The sequence below is a fragment of the Branchiostoma belcheri genome, unplaced genomic scaffold (genome assembly GCF_001625305.1).
Source record: "Branchiostoma belcheri isolate BF01 breed outbred unplaced genomic scaffold, Haploidv18h27 scaffold50, whole genome shotgun sequence".
NCBI classification, from domain to species: domain Eukaryota; kingdom Metazoa; phylum Chordata; class Leptocardii; order Amphioxiformes; family Branchiostomatidae; genus Branchiostoma; species Branchiostoma belcheri.
The window spans coordinates 793,299-809,814 of record NW_017804132.1 but is presented as its reverse complement, the minus strand read 5'-3'; the positions used below and the strand labels follow the sequence as shown (position 1 = coordinate 809,814).

Genomic DNA, 16,516 nt, shown 5'->3' with positions numbered 1-16,516 from the left:
TTTCCGCACAATGTGGACATGGATAATAGAAGAACAGTGACATGAGGATTCCAGGCTTCTATAGTTATTCACCTGTCTATATATCATGCACATGTACTATACAAATAACACATTTGATTCCCATTCTGGTTATTCACAGTGGCCTCATATACTTTTGCTATTTCTTATTTGATCTGTTGAAATTTGGCCGAAAAAATAGTATAAATCGTATGTTCATCTGAAGTTCTAGTTTACGAATAACGAATATGAAGTGTAGTCTTCCTTGACACAAGAGAGAATAACAATAGGTGTACACGTACTAGTCTCTACCAGACTAACTACGCTGGCTATATACAGGAGAATATTTGCCAGGGGAGTTTGGCCGCCTTGGGGTTTGACTGGCTGCGCAGGGAGGGAAAGAAATAGTCTTCCCACAGACTGACTCCCCTGGCCAATTTTAATCTCCTTTTTGCCGTATTCTATGATCCGTATTCCCATAGAAAGGCCTGATGGAGGCTAAACACGTACGTGTGTAAAAGACGCTGTACAATAAAATAAGAAACGAGAGCGTTTCGCCAGGTCACTTGCACAGCGACCCTCGTGGCGCATGTTGACCTCCGAGGGCAAAGAAGGATAGGATTGTCCATCAAGTACGTGAATTTCTAACCCAATATATGCATTCAATATATGTATATACTATATATTACCAAACAATATCGTTACCCAATCACCACATATATATACCCACTCGTATGCCCTTTATATGCAAGCGCACATATGTATATTAACATTATATCATGCACATATTTAGCTATAGATAAAATGTTGCTGAGTGATCACACGACGGTAACCGTAAAGATTCCGACTGCAATAAATTTCAAGCTGTAGAAAGATCGGAAACATATGGAAATTCTCTTCTCAAAAATACCATTACTATGCAATCCATGTAAACCTATAAGACCTGCAATAAATATATTTGACTCCCTGGCGCTCTTGTCATTATTTAAGCAGTAAGACGTCCGCTTTATGATTTGGTTCATACATGGTTTGTAAAGTTCATAATCTTTATGGGATTTTCTCCTATCATAAACTGCCAGAAAGACCACATTATGGGCCAAATCGATGTAAGATTTCGATTGTCCTCTGCTGGTATTTTACGGTCGTTTATCAACGGCTATTACAAAGTTATTATTCAGCGGGGAATGGATCCTGCATGGCTGCATTTTTATATTGCTTTTCTATGATCCGTGCTTGCCATTAGAAGTCATTCTTGATAATAGAAACGCGTAAATTTTGGGCAGCATTTTCAAACCAATTTTGTGAACAATCTTTTAATATACAGTAGTACGTTGAATAAATCCAATTCCATAGCATAGTTATTGATATCTGTGAGGCAAAAATACGATGTCGCTGACGAAAATGGTTGCTTGTTTGTGTCGTCATCTGCTTCGAGATATTTATGGCTGGTACCAAAAAATAAAGGGACTCATCGATCACGTTCAGTAGCTTGTCTTGGGGCTATTTCAAACGTTTCAACTATGATATTATGACGAATATATACTTGCTATGAAATGGCAGTATATATTTGTCAATGTCACAGATTCTCTTATCCATATAATAACTTTGTTTTGCTGCCCTGGATGCCTTTAAGAAATAGAAATATATTATTTTGCTCAGTATGTACAACAGAGAAAGCCACACACCATAAGATAAATGTTATGACACACAAAGCATTGAGACATGCAGGTCAATGTACATGTATTCCATATAGGGAAGCGCGTTTCGTTGAAGGGTTTATAAAATCCACGGGCCGAATATAAAATGAGAATTGTTGAAATGGGCTCAATTTTCGAGAGGGGAGACGCAGTAGTCGCCTCAGAAACTCCATCTAGCGTTTCATTTTGGAATTGCACAAGAATCGCAAAGCTAAGAGAAACCCGATCCAATATATCTCATCAGCGGTCACTGATTAGAATTTAAATAATTCATGGCGGCTCAAAGCCTGACCCGCGACAAGGGCTACTACAGTTAACATCGATCCACGACGCTAGACATTTCTGAGCTAAATTTCACCATGTCAAATAGAATAATACATCACAGCAAGGACATTATACAGAGTTGATCACAGTGTTCGAGCAGTGCTGTTTCTGACTTCAAGTTTTTGTTTTCTTGTTAGAATTACAAGTCAGTAGTAATGGCTACTACAGTTACAATCGATCCACCACTCTCGACATTTCTGAGCGAAGTTTCGCAGTGTCAAATAGAATAATACATCACGGTGTTCGAGCAGTGCTAGGGGCATGTTTCTGACTTGAAGTTTTAGTAATTTAGTCAATAGTACTTTCCACAACAGTGGCTACTGCAGTTAAAAGCGATCCACCACTCCCGACATTTCTGAGCGAAGTTTTGCTGTGTCAAATAGAATAATACATCACTGTGTTCAAGGAGTGTTAGGGGCATGTTTCTGACTTGAAGTTTTGTTTTTCCTGTTAGAATTACAAGTCAATAGTTATTTCCGCAACAGTGGCTACTACAATTAACATAGATCTATCCACCACTACCGACATTTCTAAGCGAAGTTTCGCCGTGTCAAATAGAATAATACATCACAGTGTTCGAGCAGTGTTAGGGGCATGTTTCTGACTTGAAGATTTTGTTTTCCTGTTAGAATTACAAGTCAATAGTTATTTTCGCTACAGTGGCTACTACAGTTAACATTGATCCACCACTACCGACATTTCTAAGCGAAGTTTCGCCGTGTCAAATAGAATAATACATCACTGTTCAAGGAGTGCCATAGCTGCTATAAGCTAGGAGCATGTTTCTGACTCGCAATTTTTGCTCCCTGTGTCACCATGTGATTTTAAGCTCCTTGGTTTAACCTCCTTGGAATAACCAAGTCAAGAGTACTAAAGTATTTTAGGGAAGAAGACTTTCTGTATTCATAGTAGGCCATGCTTCGTTTGGCGTTTTGATATCACTATGTTTTCCGGATCAAATACTGTTTCTTAATTAACTTGCTACTGGCTTCTATTAATTGCCCGTGACTGAACAACGGAATCAAAGAGACTGTTTGTGAAAATTGAGGCGACCAAAATTCGGTAGTATTCAGGATGAAGTAGCCTCTACCAGGCTTCGAGAAGCGGCTGTAAAGGATAGAAATTAGACAGACGATATGCCGGGGGAGTGGTCCGCACAAGAGAACATTTCGTGAGCGGCAAACTGTTCTCTTAGTGCGGACCAACTCCCCTGGCATGTTATCCGTCAATTTTGCCAATTTCCACTCTTTCCAGTCGCTTCTCGAAGCCTGGCAGAGGCTACTTCATCCTGACTGCTACCGAGTTTTAGTAGGGTTAGGGTTCTGTCTATTTGGCTTATATCTACTTTTCCAGCCGCTTCCTGAAGTTTGATAGAGGCTAGGGATAAAGCTAAAAATATGACAGGCGAACTTTTCCCAACTGACTTGGCTGTTCAAACGACAAAACAAAACAAACTGCAAATGTGATACTCGCTGCTGGTGCTAATCCTATCAAAACGGTGCTCTAACACCCCTAATTACCGCGCCTAATCAAACGGTTCCGTAATTAGCACCCCTACACCAAGTGCGTCGGAGTCAATTGTAGAAGCCGCCGCATATAGAGTATTACATTGAAACAGGGGAACATACAATGAAATTAATAATTACATGAGCAACCTATTCACACAAACAAACGAGTAAAAATCTCGGCCATTTCCCCTTCGATTAAATCACCCAGATCGTGGATACAAAATGGGGGGGGGGGTCACAAATTACTAGTATTTATATGAACCAAGATTACTGTATTGAAAGGCATCAAATGCGATTTCAGGCCTAGGGCAGCAAAACAAAAATATTCTGGATGAGGAACTCATTTTTTATATTGACAGTTACATTTCTCACCACATATCATTACATACTTGAAGCGTTTGAAATAGCCCAAAACAAGCCATGTGAGGCGTCTCTTCATTTTGGGGTACCGTACATGCACTAGTACTGTATATCTATCACCAGCCGCCTACGATACAAAACAAGAAACCTAAAGCTTTTTGCATTAGTGACATCGCATTTTTGCCTCACAGATTTTAGTATGCTATAGCTACAGGATAGGTTGGTTCAACTTACAACATAAAAGAATGACCAGAAAACTGACTTTGAGTTTGAAAATCCAGTTTTGTTGCCCTGAATTGCATTAGATTGAGCTTACAAAGACGTTGATTGAGAGAAGGCACAGAATGATGAAATCTCGTCTACTACAGACAAGTTACCGCGGTATCTCGCGAGATCTCGGCCAGCCCGAATCTCCAGGGTCCTGGCTTTGGTTCCACTGATTATGTAGCGACGATCGAGACGTCAAGACGTTATGGATAACTTCCGCCGCTATCAGAATCGCATCTTACACGGCCAATTTTCTAATTAACGGCCTTGTCGGCCCAACTAAGATATGGTAATGCACTAGTTTCGACCTTCCGTGAAGATACAAGATTGAAAATTAATGAGGTATTGAGGAGGCTACATCTGTAAGTCATTCACTTTGGCTTCAACCAAGGACATTATATAAAAGTAGTCTCCACCAGACTCCTTTTGCAGGCTAAATCGTAGAAATTACATATAATTGGCCAGAGGTCTTTCCCGGTCATCAAAGGTCCAAACTTAAAGAAAAAGGAGTCTGGTGGAGACTATATAAAAAGGGCGGACTTTGTTGAGAAAAAAGTCTCAAATGAAACCAACAAAAAGGGACAAAGCGATTTTAGAAAGCCACAATCTAAAAATAACGAATAAACTCAAAAGTAACTATCAGACTAAGGTAAACAAGAAGTTTGCTTTCAAGTTTTCAAATATGTGTCAAAATCATGATCCTATTTGATTCGCATGGACGGAAAAAACTGGTAAATAACATTTATTTCTTATTCTTGCAACGTACTAATTTTTATGCCTAAAATATACATCCAAATCAGAAGAAAATCATGCTCTGTATTATAACTGCAAGGACGTTCATTGCAAGGACGTTCTGAAAGCTCTTTGCCCTACGCTAAACCAGTCAACATAACGTAAGAGCGGACAAAAACTAATCAATTTATGAAACAAATTACTAGTATTTTATTTACAGTGGGATATTGTGGTTGAACCCCCAGATTATTGTGGTTTCCGGCCCAGATGGTCGCCATACGCTTTGTACCACACATGTATGGCAATAAACGGTTACCGCCCCCCTCCCCTTTACACATGCCTTCCTTTGGTGGCTTCCAAGCCGTGACCGCTCGCAAGATGTGCTATCAGACCGCCTACTGCGCATGTTCCCACCACATCAAAGCGCTCGCCGCCCGCCAGAACGTCTGGCCATGATGTGTTCCACAGATTACACGATTACGAGTTGTTCTCAAGGTCATGTTAAATAATTACTATCAAGGTCATTACCGTAATGTGCTTTGTGGTGATGGGTGCTGATAAAAATGTAATAAAAGAGCTAAGATACTGCTCCTTAGGGACAGAAAGTACACAGAGAATATGAAATACTGTACATGGCTCCTGAGTGATTATACTTACAAGTGCCTAGGGTTCAGTATTTTGAGTGCGCCAGAGCCTAATCTGAAGTACCAGCGTCGACCGCTAGGAAAAGACTTCACAAAAGGACCGTCAAATTGCCAAATTTTGGGCTTTTCGCATCACACAAGGCTCGCAAAGTGGTTTGAATTCCTGTTTCTAATCTGGTATTTAGATCGAGGATTGAACCAGCGAAGACAAGTATCAAGTATACATGTAGGACATGAGAAATACAAGAATGCGATAGTAGCCCAACAATTAAAATGTCTATTTCTTCGCATTTGTCACTCAAGCACACACATTGCCTTGAAAGAGTACAGTAGTGGATAAGAAGTTTGCTTTGTCGAGACGACGTTCAAAAATTTTGAGCAGTTTTGGACTTCTTGAATTCCGTTTACAGCATTCTTTGATCATTTTCTTCTCTAATTGGATCCAGTGACTCGAATTCGAAGTTCTTCTTTCCGCAAGAACTTGGAGGATTCGCCCATGCCTAGTCTCCACCAGACTTCTTTTGCGGGGTGAATAAATCGTAGAAATCGGCCTAAAAAGGGTATTAATTGGCCAGAGAAGGTAGCCGGCAAGAGTTCTAAGCTCCAATTAATACCCTTTTTAGGCCGATTTCTACGATTTATTCACCCCGCAAAAGAAGTCTGGTGGAGACTAGCCCATGCCCATGTGGACACGCCCATACCCAAGCCCGGCGGCTGGCCAGAGGATGCCCCCCTCCCACCCCCTGAGCCGACCGGAGCTTTCATGTCAACACGCCGTGAAGACTTCACACGTCCCCGTGATGAGGCGGGGGGAGGATGGGGACAGATCGACCAGGAAACGAGCTGATCTTATCTCAGCCGTGACAGAGAAAAATTATGGCTCCTGCGGGACAGCAATACTCCCCAAGCAGAGGTTTGGGTTTGGGGTTATTTTAGGCGTTTTAGCTTTTTATTGGGGTTTCTTTTTTCCACTGGATTTTTTTTGTTTGGGTTGGGTGAAAAAAAATTCCAGTGCAAAAAAGAAACACCTATAAAAAAGCCTAAGAACACACCGAACCTCTGCTTGGAGACTAGGGCAGCAAAGAACAAGTTGAACGGTCTAGTTTGAACAAGAAAAAAAGTACATGTACCAACTTTCTGCCGTTCAATTCTATGCCATTACAGTGTGTCTCTTTTACTAGAATTGTCAGTGCGTAACAGAAATTTTATCGGTTTTTCTGATTCAGACATTTCGGTCGATATTATGTGTGAAATCTGGGGAAAATATGGCAACAATTATGCATGATAAAGATTGTTCTAACTGTGATAAATAAAAAAGGTTCCAACTCTTAGCGAGTACTTCAATTCGCCTGTTCTTATACCAAATGTTTTTCTTCTGTACTTTCAATTAGCAGTCAGGCATGAATTTGCAATAAAACAATGATATTCGTTTTGTGTTTGGCATGACTCAAACTAATTAAGGCACGAATAAATGAAGGATTGAAAAATGTACATTTTAATATGTTCTTACAATCTAAGCACAGGATGATATACTCAGTGAAGTGTTGTATAAGTTACTTAAGTATACTAACTAGTGCTAGTAATAGTGTATGTACAGGTTCGATGACCGTCCAACTTCCCGCTGTAAATGGCCTTGTATCTAGGGGAGGAATACATCTCTTGGTGTCACCACACACAGGTTGTGTTTGTACAGTATCAGAGAGCCGACACATTCTTATCCCTGTAGGACGGGTGAGTTCCTGTAGAGAAGACGTTTGAAGCTTCGCGGCAAGGATTCTCCTAAGGACCGCCGCTTCTTTTACATATTCATGTCTTAGAAGGAGGAGCCTGGAACCCTGGAAGAAGCCCCGCTGAGGTTTGTGGTATAAAAGAAGCAGTAGTTCTGCTTGGTTAGTACACACGTGCTGTGGAACAGACCCAAGTCACATCACAACAAGCCGACATTTGTTTTGATAGCTAGCACGATGGCGTTTCCCGGCTGCTTCAGTTTCAGCACCGACCCGAGCGCGACTTTCCTGCGGGGACAACAGCACGTCCTGCCGACGACTTGCCTGACCGTCCCCGGTGGCGGGCACGGGGTTACCACGGGAAGCGGCTCAGAGTTCCACGGGCCCGGACGATGCCTTCAGTGGGCCTGCAACACTTGTAAAACCAAGTCACGAGGAAAAGTCGACAAGAGAAAAGCGGCGACCATGAGAGAAAGACGGCGCCTCTCCAAGGTCAACGACGCCTTCGATGTCCTCAAGAAGAAGACGTCTCCAAACTCCACCCGGCGACTCACCAAGACGGAGATCCTGAGGAACGCTATAGACTACATCTTGGAACTCAAGAAGTTGCTGAAGGCGTCTGAAGAAGCCAGTGCCGGGACGTCCAAGGCGTACACGTCGGAGTCAGACCTGGACAGCGAGGCAGGCAGTCCGGCATCCTACTCCGAACAGAGCGTGAGTTCAACAGTTATTTTGCTATCTAATACTACTTACAGCACATTTTACTAAGCTACTGTCAGTTTAATCTTCAAGCAGATCTTTCGGTAGCTGCAAGAAGCTTATAGGTTTCTCAATAAGCTCCTTGGTAGCTGCAAAGACAGTATCAAATTGTCCAGACAGTATCCATTTGCCAGACAGATACCATTTGCCACCCGAAGTTAGGCTGGCATAAAAAGATACCAGTACAAGAAAGAAAGTCCAACAAAAATGCCTAAAATCACGCCAAAATAAGTCGAAGCCTAGCCCTCTGCTTGGAGGTTACTGCCAGTTGAAGCTATTGCCTCTTTTCGGTAATCTTTGAAAAGCCTAAAGTTACAACTGTAGCCCTTTTTATGCTCATCTCATAAAAGAACATAAAATCGAAACATCAGTTTAAACCGAACGGTATCCTGTTAATTTCCCTTGTCACAAAATGTAAAACACTTCAAAAGCTGATTGAAAGATCATTCAATTGTTTCACGAAAACGTCTTGACGCCACTTTAGCCGATTGGGAAGCCAGGAAAAACACTTCCAAATGTTGCCTATTTTCCGTTATCCCCTTTGCGGTTGAAAACCGGATAGAAGAGATCTACTGTATCAGTCTTCACTCAAAACACATGGGGTTTGGTAGATACCGTAATCGCCCAAATTCGTCTATCTTATCTGTAGATAGTTTGAAAGAAAACAAGTTAATTTCCTCTGAGTGAGTTTTTCTGTCACGCGTTAGAGTTTAATAATCGGTTGATCCGTTCTTTAGCACCAAACCGCAACTTCATAAATGATTCCCACATTGGAAAGCTGAACGAATTGGTGTGAAACCTTCCATAAATTGTTACCATAATTGTTATTTTTTCCTGGATCGTGGACAATTGCAATTTTTCCAACTTTGACTGATCCTTGCAAAAGTCGCACTTTATTGTGAACTTATATACGGATCTTGAAGAAGCGATATTGTAGGAAAGTACTAGTGTCAAAAAGTTGTAATATCGCTAAAATTAGACCACGAGAAGCGCGCTTTTCTTATTGTAATGAATTTTATATTCTTTAATTTTTTTCTCCCGTCGTGTTAGCGAAAACGGAAGCCAGAAAGATAAATTAAGCGAAATTAATGCTTCTAGCATGATGAAGAGATTGACTCTTACAAACAAAAGACTGCTCTAGAACTTCCCAAGAAGTACAGTAGCTTACACACGTTTTCTGTTTTCTTACAGTCGGTAGAAAGCCCGCTGAGTTTGATCGCAGAGACGGAAGACTTGTCCTGGGACGACATGATGACAGCCGCGTCCAGTCTGCTCACCGACATGACAGAAGGTGTGTACAAGTTGTGTAGAAGTTGTGTACATGTTGTGTACAGGTTGTGTACAGGTTGTGTACAAGTCGTATACAAGTTGTGTACCAGTTGTGTACAACTTATGTACAAGATGTGTACAACCCGTGTACTGCATGCTTTTATAATGTCTTGCGTTTAACCATTCTTTGTGGGAAATCTATAGTAGGATGTTGCATGGTCTACTACCGGAGATGTTTTGGGGTGGAGAGGGGGGCTGCATGCTTTTTTTTTTTTTTTTGCTTTCTAGCTTTTGGTCAAATACGCCGTAGGCGCGTGATCTGAAGGCATTCTAAGATTCCTGTTGTGTACGTTGTCGCACGTGTATCTTTCAAAACTCCGCTGTATTCTGGATACGGAAAAGGTTGTATAATGTTCTTGTCGGCGGCTGGAAAAAATCTAGTAGCAGCCAGCTTGAAAATTCCACGGCACCAAAATCCTACGCATGTGACCACGCAATTTTTCAGACAATCGCACCAGCTCCTAGCATGCGCTCTTCTTACCACTTAGTACAAAATAGCATTAGTAATGTTGTTGTTTTGTTGTTGTTCTTTACTAATTTCCCCTCCCTCCCTCCCCAGATTGCGGTTCCCCAGACTCGGGCATCTCCAGTCTCGGCAGCCTGTCCGCCATTGTGGACAACATTACGTCATTCGATCATGACCTCGACCTATGACCTCACCTCTCAAGGTCACGAACTTGTTAATGGCGTCTTTAGTACTGTACAGGCTAATCAAGGCCATTGTCTTTCAAAAGTATTTTGATATTCATTCATTATGTATTATTATAATTGTTGCAAATAACGTGATCCTAGCCGGAAATTGCAATGACGTAATCATAACCGGAAGTTGCAGTGACGTCATTCCAATTCTTATGTACAAAACACAAATCTTTGTAAATACGACTAAAATATTTAACGACAAGATTTATATTTCGGTAATTTTAACTAACTTCATGTTGTACAAATGTAGATAAGAATGTGAATAGAATTTTATATGTTTCAATCTGAGACAACCAAGTTTTCAAATAAATTATGTCAAATACACATTTACTGAGTCTTTATAATTTCGCTAAGAATAATACCCTTGATTACTCGATAGCTCGCCATTGAAATGTCCATCACATGGCAAAAACAATATAAATGCCAGTAAGTATCACAAACATACCTTTGGTATTTCTGATATCAAACGGCCGGCCAGTCGTCACCTATGAAACAAAATACACAACAAAAGTGCTTAGAAATTACTCCTAGGTCCACAACAATAGACTACAAATACAAGGGTGATTTGAAGTTTTGAATGAACGAAACACATGAAATAGAAAAAAAAGAAATACAATAAAACCGCAAATAAACTTAGATTTGCTTTAAATTGTAACAATACAAAACACGTGGGGCACAGGCAGCTATTGCTGGCGTCGTGGCCCACACATGAAATATTGCAGAACACGTTGCAAGAAATATACGTGTGTATTGTACAAACCCTAAAGCCCTAAAATGACAACCTTAGATTAAACTGTACAAGGTAAATATAAAACGAGTCAAAACAAAAATAGAGTAGCGCTACAATAAAAAAGAAAAGCAAGAAAGCTTTAAACAACTTCTTATCCAATTCTTTAAATGTGCAAAGAATGTAACATCGTTCGGTGTAATATACAATGATATATAATTAATAATATATATATAATTCGCGTGCCTGCGAAGCCGGTTGTACAGATATACAGATATACAGATACAAATACAGAAATTGAAAACGAAAGTTGCTCTGTGACAAATACATGTATATTCAGGAAAATTCCTCGGGTCATCTGGCGGCCGATATGTAAATGACACCGTTACAACACTTCACACAGTAGCTAGCTGTAAGTCGCTAATCCCTAATTGTTTGATGGGTTAGCTCTGTGGTTAGCGATGACTCGCTAACTGCCCTTATCTGTGAAAAAACACCTTGGTAATGATCTGCGAATCGGTTAATGAGTTAATCTAGTCACTGTGTGAACATCGAATATTCAGGACTTTTGCTGGCCTCCGCCAGGCCTTCCTACAGGGGTGCGAATCGTAAGATCTGGCTAGCCTCTACCAGGCTTCGGGAAGCGACTGGAAAGAGTAGAAATTGGCCAAATTGACAGATGATATACCAGAGGAGTCGGTCCGCCCTAAAAACAGTCTGCCGCACCCTAGGCCAATTTCTACTCTTTCCAGCCGTTTCCCGAAGCCTGGTAGAGGCTAGGATTCGGCAAAAATTATGTGGATAGAGAAATCAACGTGTCCGACGCGCACCCTCTGAGCGTTCATCTAAGCTTAGAATCTGGAATCATATTCAGACTCAAGAGGACTCAAACTTCAGTTAACAATTTTGTGGATAATACCTGTCTTCCTTTTTTTTTCTCGCGGGTCCCTAGGCCTACAAGTAAGTGTCACCTCTTCACGAATCTACTTCTAGCCGCGCCGTAATATCCGGATTAACAGATAAAGTCGTTCACACGTCGTTGTCGACGTCTGATAACTCAAACCGACCGCCAAGCGCAAAATTATGAAAATATGGATGACAGGTCAATACTGACACTACTAGCGTAAAGTTGCTCGAATATTAATATTAATATTAATCCTGCTTCCCTAAGAACGAAATTTCGAAGAGCTACTTTTCCACTAGACGTGACAGGGATGTTTCTAGTAATGGATCGTATGTATTCCGTAAACTTCGTACGTTTCCTAGTAAGGATCGTATGGATTCCGTAAAATTCTGATGATTTCTTTGGCACCCCTGTTGGTGGAAATATTTGATATAAGCTGCTTTTTGCAATTGCAGAAGACAGAAACGCGCGTACATGTGGGGAAGTTTTTATTGAGACCAGTCATGACTTTAAGACGCTACTAGACGCTACTTAAAGACTATCTACAGATGATGTTCTTTTCTGTAATGTTTTATTTTATCCTTAAAGCAGCTGCAGAGTTTTTAAGTTGAAAAATGAATCAAGAGATCGTTTTGAGAGCTCGCATGTCTTTGGAATCATCATAGTAGATTAATCTTACTACATTCAAAGAATGAGCAGACATTGACTTTGAAAATCCAGTTTTGAAGCCCTGAAAAGCTGCGTTTTGTTGGAAAAAAGCAGAATTTTGCAGGGTCATAAAATTACAGAAAGGCGCGTACATCTGTGCCAGTTTTTATTGAGCCCGGTCGTGTCCAGGTGCAGACCGTACCGTCTGGGGAACACATCCGGACACAGACATGGCGGCGCCCGGCGAGCCTTTTAACATGGAAATTCTCTCGAGCCGGGAAGCGAGAGGCGAAAATTCTTCTCTCAGCGTGATGATGCTTTCATCACTCACCCGTTTACCGGGGGTGAGAGGGGGTATGGGGTCGTGGATGGGTCAAATACACTCTTTGGTTTTATAGTCCCAATGTTGTAAAATTATATTTTTCAAGAAAGTATTATAAAACTGAACAATTCTACTTGCAGTAGATGCCTATTCGGGGGTGGGGGGGGGGGGTAAAGTATATGCGTTAACTTTACGAATACATTGGTTCAGACTCTTAGCTAAACTGCTATAAAAAGTCTACACAGTGGCTATTTTGTCCATCGTATGTTGTGTGTTTAAAAGCTCAATATTCGATTTTATTTTTTTATTAAACATTGCCTAGTAACTCTCTTGAAATGACTTTTGAGCCCGGAAGAACATTTGCTATGTCCAGCCCGGAAGGACAATCTCAATGCGATTCAAAGCAACATCGCAAGGTGTCGCTAATACCGACTCGCTATAACAGTATAAGCCTTCATTCTTTGATCGAGCTACCAAGTTCACCGGTTTCTAAATAACTTTCTGTGGAGGATTCGGAGTTTTAGAAACAGATGATTCTAACTGCACGGTCTCATCTATGGCTAGCTAGAATGGTCTTGAAGTAATCTGGTCTTAAAGTACTGCTCCTTAATAGGGACAAGATGTCTTGGAGTAGACTCTTGCCGTGCCCCTCCCCTCCACACGCACAAGCCGCAGTACAGAAGCCCCGCTCCTTTCATGTGCAGGACCCGTGACGTGTTCTCACTTTGCTCACGACAGGACGGGGGGAAGATGTGATTTCAACATGCTGAAAATTATCTACATTCTCCTGTAGAGAAAGCTTGTAGCACGTCAATTGATAGTGGCGGGTAGGTTTATGTTTTCAAAATATAATCTCCAAGCAGATCTTTCGGTGGCTGCAAAGACAGTATGAAATTAGCAATGCAGTTCCCATTTGCCAGACTGTTACCATTTGCTAGCCTCTACCAGGCTTCGGGAGGCGGCTGGAAAGAGTTTAAATCGACCAAACAGAGGAGTGACGGAAGATGTGATTTCAAGATGACACAAAATGTGTACGTTTTTCTTTCAAGATTGCTATTTGTGTAAGTACTGGGTAGTATCCAAACCCGTGCGAACAATTGCGCATGAGAAAACAAAAATATCTTTCAGGATATCTAATATAGGTATATTTTATGTTCTTATGACCTTGTATAGTACTTGTTAAGTGTAGCCATAGCCTGTACTTGTAACAATGTGCAATGTTCAATATTGTAGGCATTGACTCTTTTATTTACTAGTATGCATTGTCGAAACGTCCTTAATAAAAGGAAGTGGGTTAAAAATACAATATATCATTTCTATTATGTGTGTGTTTTTTTAGCATATGCACCTGTGCAGCGTATATTGACCCGTAATACATTGTATCCGTATCCGTGCGCTAGTCTTGTAGGTTTCTTACATCTTGATTCCCTTTGTATTTTTAACTTCATCTTACGCAAAAAAAGTAAGACACCATCTCAAACGTTTTGGAGCCGTCTTGTAGCTCATGGGCATTTTCGTCGGTGTGTTCTTTCTTCCTTATATTGCCACCCAAGTCGGTTTTGGTCTCTTACGAAGCGATTTTCCCCTACCGGCGGGGGAACGATGTCCTACCGGGCCAGCTTTGCCGTCCGATCGGCTGTCCAGCGGGAACACCGCCGTCCGACTTCACACCTCATGAATATTCAACACCTTGTAAGGAGGAGCCTGAGGAATCCCCTGGTGAGGATTACGGATATAAAGCCAGACCTGCCCTCCTTTAAACTCACACGTGGACTCTTGTTGACAACACTTCGTCTGATCTTCCACACTTTCTTCAAGATGAACTACACAGAGCTGAGCAGCTGTCGGTTCCAGTTCGACACGTCCTACCAACAAGCAGCGGACCAAGGGCAGGACATGTTCGGCAGCCTGCAGGTCCCCGCCCCGATGGAACCGTACGGAGGCTACGGTGAAGCGACCGGGCACGTCCCGGTCCCGCCGGCGTCTGCTCACGGGCCTGGGCGCTGCCTGATGTGGGCCTGTAAGACGTGTCGGAGCAGGAAGGCGTCCCGACAGGACAGGAGGAAGGCCGCCACCATGAGGGAGAGAAGGCGGCTCGTCAAGGTGAACGAGGCGTTCGAGGTGCTGAAGAGAAAGACGCACATGAAGCCGAGCCAGAAGACACCCAAGGTGGACATCCTCCGGAACGCCATCGCCTACATCGAGCAGCTGCACCAAACTCTACGGGACGGTCAGGAGAACTCGGCGGGACAGAGCGCCGACTCCCCCGCAGCCAGCCCCGGGGCCTGCTCCGACGGAATGGTGAGAAAACATGATTTTTTTTGCAAAAACTAACAGCCGGCCACAATAATATGTTTTAAAGAGGGGGGCTACTCTATTGACTAGTATTGTGAGAGGTGTGGGTTTGAGATGTATGTTATCAAAACAATACGTACCGCTATCATATCGCCACCCCGTTATATCTGTACATCATGATGCACAGAGGCATATCCTGCAATTACGAAGTCCTGCTTTCACTGCGATAGTTTGTGCATGTCCTCTTGATATTTGGGTACAAAAAAGGCTTTTTCACAACCATTCTTGATTCTTGTTCTTGGAAACGATCTTCCGGATAGATTATAGATACACGTGTGCGTGTGACTCTTGTCTCAATGCCAAGATGTTCTTGTATTGGGGTATTGAAGGACAGCATTTCCAACAATATTGCATGGTACCTTTAATTGATTACTTTACCATCGGCCTTATTTTCTCCGGTTTAATATATTTGGAAAGAAAAGACGATATGGAACTTATGATTTTTTAATTTTTCTTCCAGACTGCGAACAGTCCCGGGAGTGTGTGGTCAGATACATCCGGGAACTTGCACGGGGAAGAGAACATGGCGTCATTTGATGGTGAGTCCTTTAGTTTTCATATTTCTTTCTTGAATGAATTTTTAAAATTGTCTCCATGAAAATGCTTCAGGAAAATACGCACACACAACACAAAGTTTTGAGTAGTGTATAAGAACATCAAACGGATTTATGTCTGTAAGTATGATGCATCTAAGAAGTTCTAATTATCAATTTCGAATGATACTTGTATGTACCTGTTTAAAGTTAAAACTTTCGATCCAACACAGAAGGTTCTCTCACCTAGAGCTTTCGACCAGTCACTCTGTAGACTGACCAAGTGAGGCTTTTCACGTGGCTTTCTTTAAGTGTGACGTCAACACTGGGTCAAAGGCATCTGGAAGTCGATGCCGGCCCCGTCGCGGTTCAGTGAAGGGTGATGGACCCTGATGTAACTACCAACACAGATGAACTTTTATGATTGTACGTACCTGTATGTATCACGTCTAATCGTAACGTACTTTTCTGCCCATCAGGTTGTGACGTCACCTCACAGTGGAACTCCGCCTCCTGCCTGGACAGCCTCTCTCTGGTGGTACAGAACATCTCCGCATTCGCAGGCGACGATTCGCACCAACTCTACAACCAACAGAGATAGGGACACCATGTTAAAATCATATTCAAACCTGAGATTTGTTTATATGTATATATATGTATATTGAAATTGATATTTTCAATGGACCAAATAGTATTTGTACTTGTACTTGACAAAAAGACAAAGAATGTAATTGTCATACACCATAGCATTGTCATGTCATAAGGTTCTTAGTTGCAAAACTTAGATAGCCCAGAGGGCATGTTATTCTTTGTAGACTATCATGAACACAGATGTTTGTAAATATTGTATAGACATAATGGAAGACATTTATGACCAAATTGTAAAATGCAGCTTTTTTTTACAAAATATATTGATATAACGGAACACGTTTGGGTGTCATTTATCAATTAGTATAAGTGCGTTTTTTCAGTCCCAATCAATTT

General features: G+C 41.7%; 2 protein-coding genes across 2 annotated transcripts; both read left to right on the top strand.

The window, feature by feature from the left end:
• The first annotated feature begins 7,419 nt into the window (after positions 1 to 7,419).
• Positions 7,420 to 10,358, top strand: LOC109480330 (myoblast determination protein 1 homolog B-like). Its single transcript, XM_019782522.1, has 3 exons — positions 7,420 to 7,970; positions 9,207 to 9,306; positions 9,904 to 10,358. Exons 1-3 carry the CDS (start codon positions 7,494 to 7,496, stop codon positions 9,996 to 9,998), a joined length of 672 nt encoding a protein of 223 aa, XP_019638081.1. The 5' UTR covers positions 7,420 to 7,493; the 3' UTR covers positions 9,999 to 10,358.
• A 3,862-nt stretch (positions 10,359 to 14,220) lies between these two features.
• On the top strand, positions 14,221 to 16,153 carry LOC109480315 (myogenic factor 5-like). Its single transcript, XM_019782504.1, has 3 exons — positions 14,221 to 14,945; positions 15,460 to 15,538; positions 16,012 to 16,153. Exons 1-3 carry the CDS (start codon positions 14,247 to 14,249, stop codon positions 16,131 to 16,133), a joined length of 900 nt encoding a protein of 299 aa, XP_019638063.1. The 5' UTR covers positions 14,221 to 14,246; the 3' UTR covers positions 16,134 to 16,153.
• The last annotated feature ends 363 nt before the right edge of the window (positions 16,154 to 16,516 follow it).

What these genes read in the sequence shown, in the direction of transcription:
- LOC109480315 (XM_019782504.1), top strand. Translation starts at nt 14,247, where the DNA reads ATGTCCTACCGGGCCAGCTTTGCCGTCCGATCGGCTGTCCAGCGGGAA. An exon ending in GGGCCTGCTCCGACGGAATG is followed by an intron (nt 14,946 to 15,459) that starts GTGAGAAAACAT and finishes TTTTTCTTCCAG; the next exon opens with ACTGCGAACAGTCCCGGGAG. An exon ending in GAACATGGCGTCATTTGATG is followed by an intron (nt 15,539 to 16,011) that starts GTGAGTCCTTTA and finishes TCTGCCCATCAG; the next exon opens with GTTGTGACGTCACCTCACAG.
- LOC109480330 (XM_019782522.1), top strand. Translation starts at nt 7,494, where the DNA reads ATGGCGTTTCCCGGCTGCTTCAGTTTCAGCACCGACCCGAGCGCGACT. An exon ending in CATCCTACTCCGAACAGAGC is followed by an intron (nt 7,971 to 9,206) that starts GTGAGTTCAACA and finishes GTTTTCTTACAG; the next exon opens with TCGGTAGAAAGCCCGCTGAG. An exon ending in GCTCACCGACATGACAGAAG is followed by an intron (nt 9,307 to 9,903) that starts GTGTGTACAAGT and finishes CTCCCTCCCCAG; the next exon opens with ATTGCGGTTCCCCAGACTCG.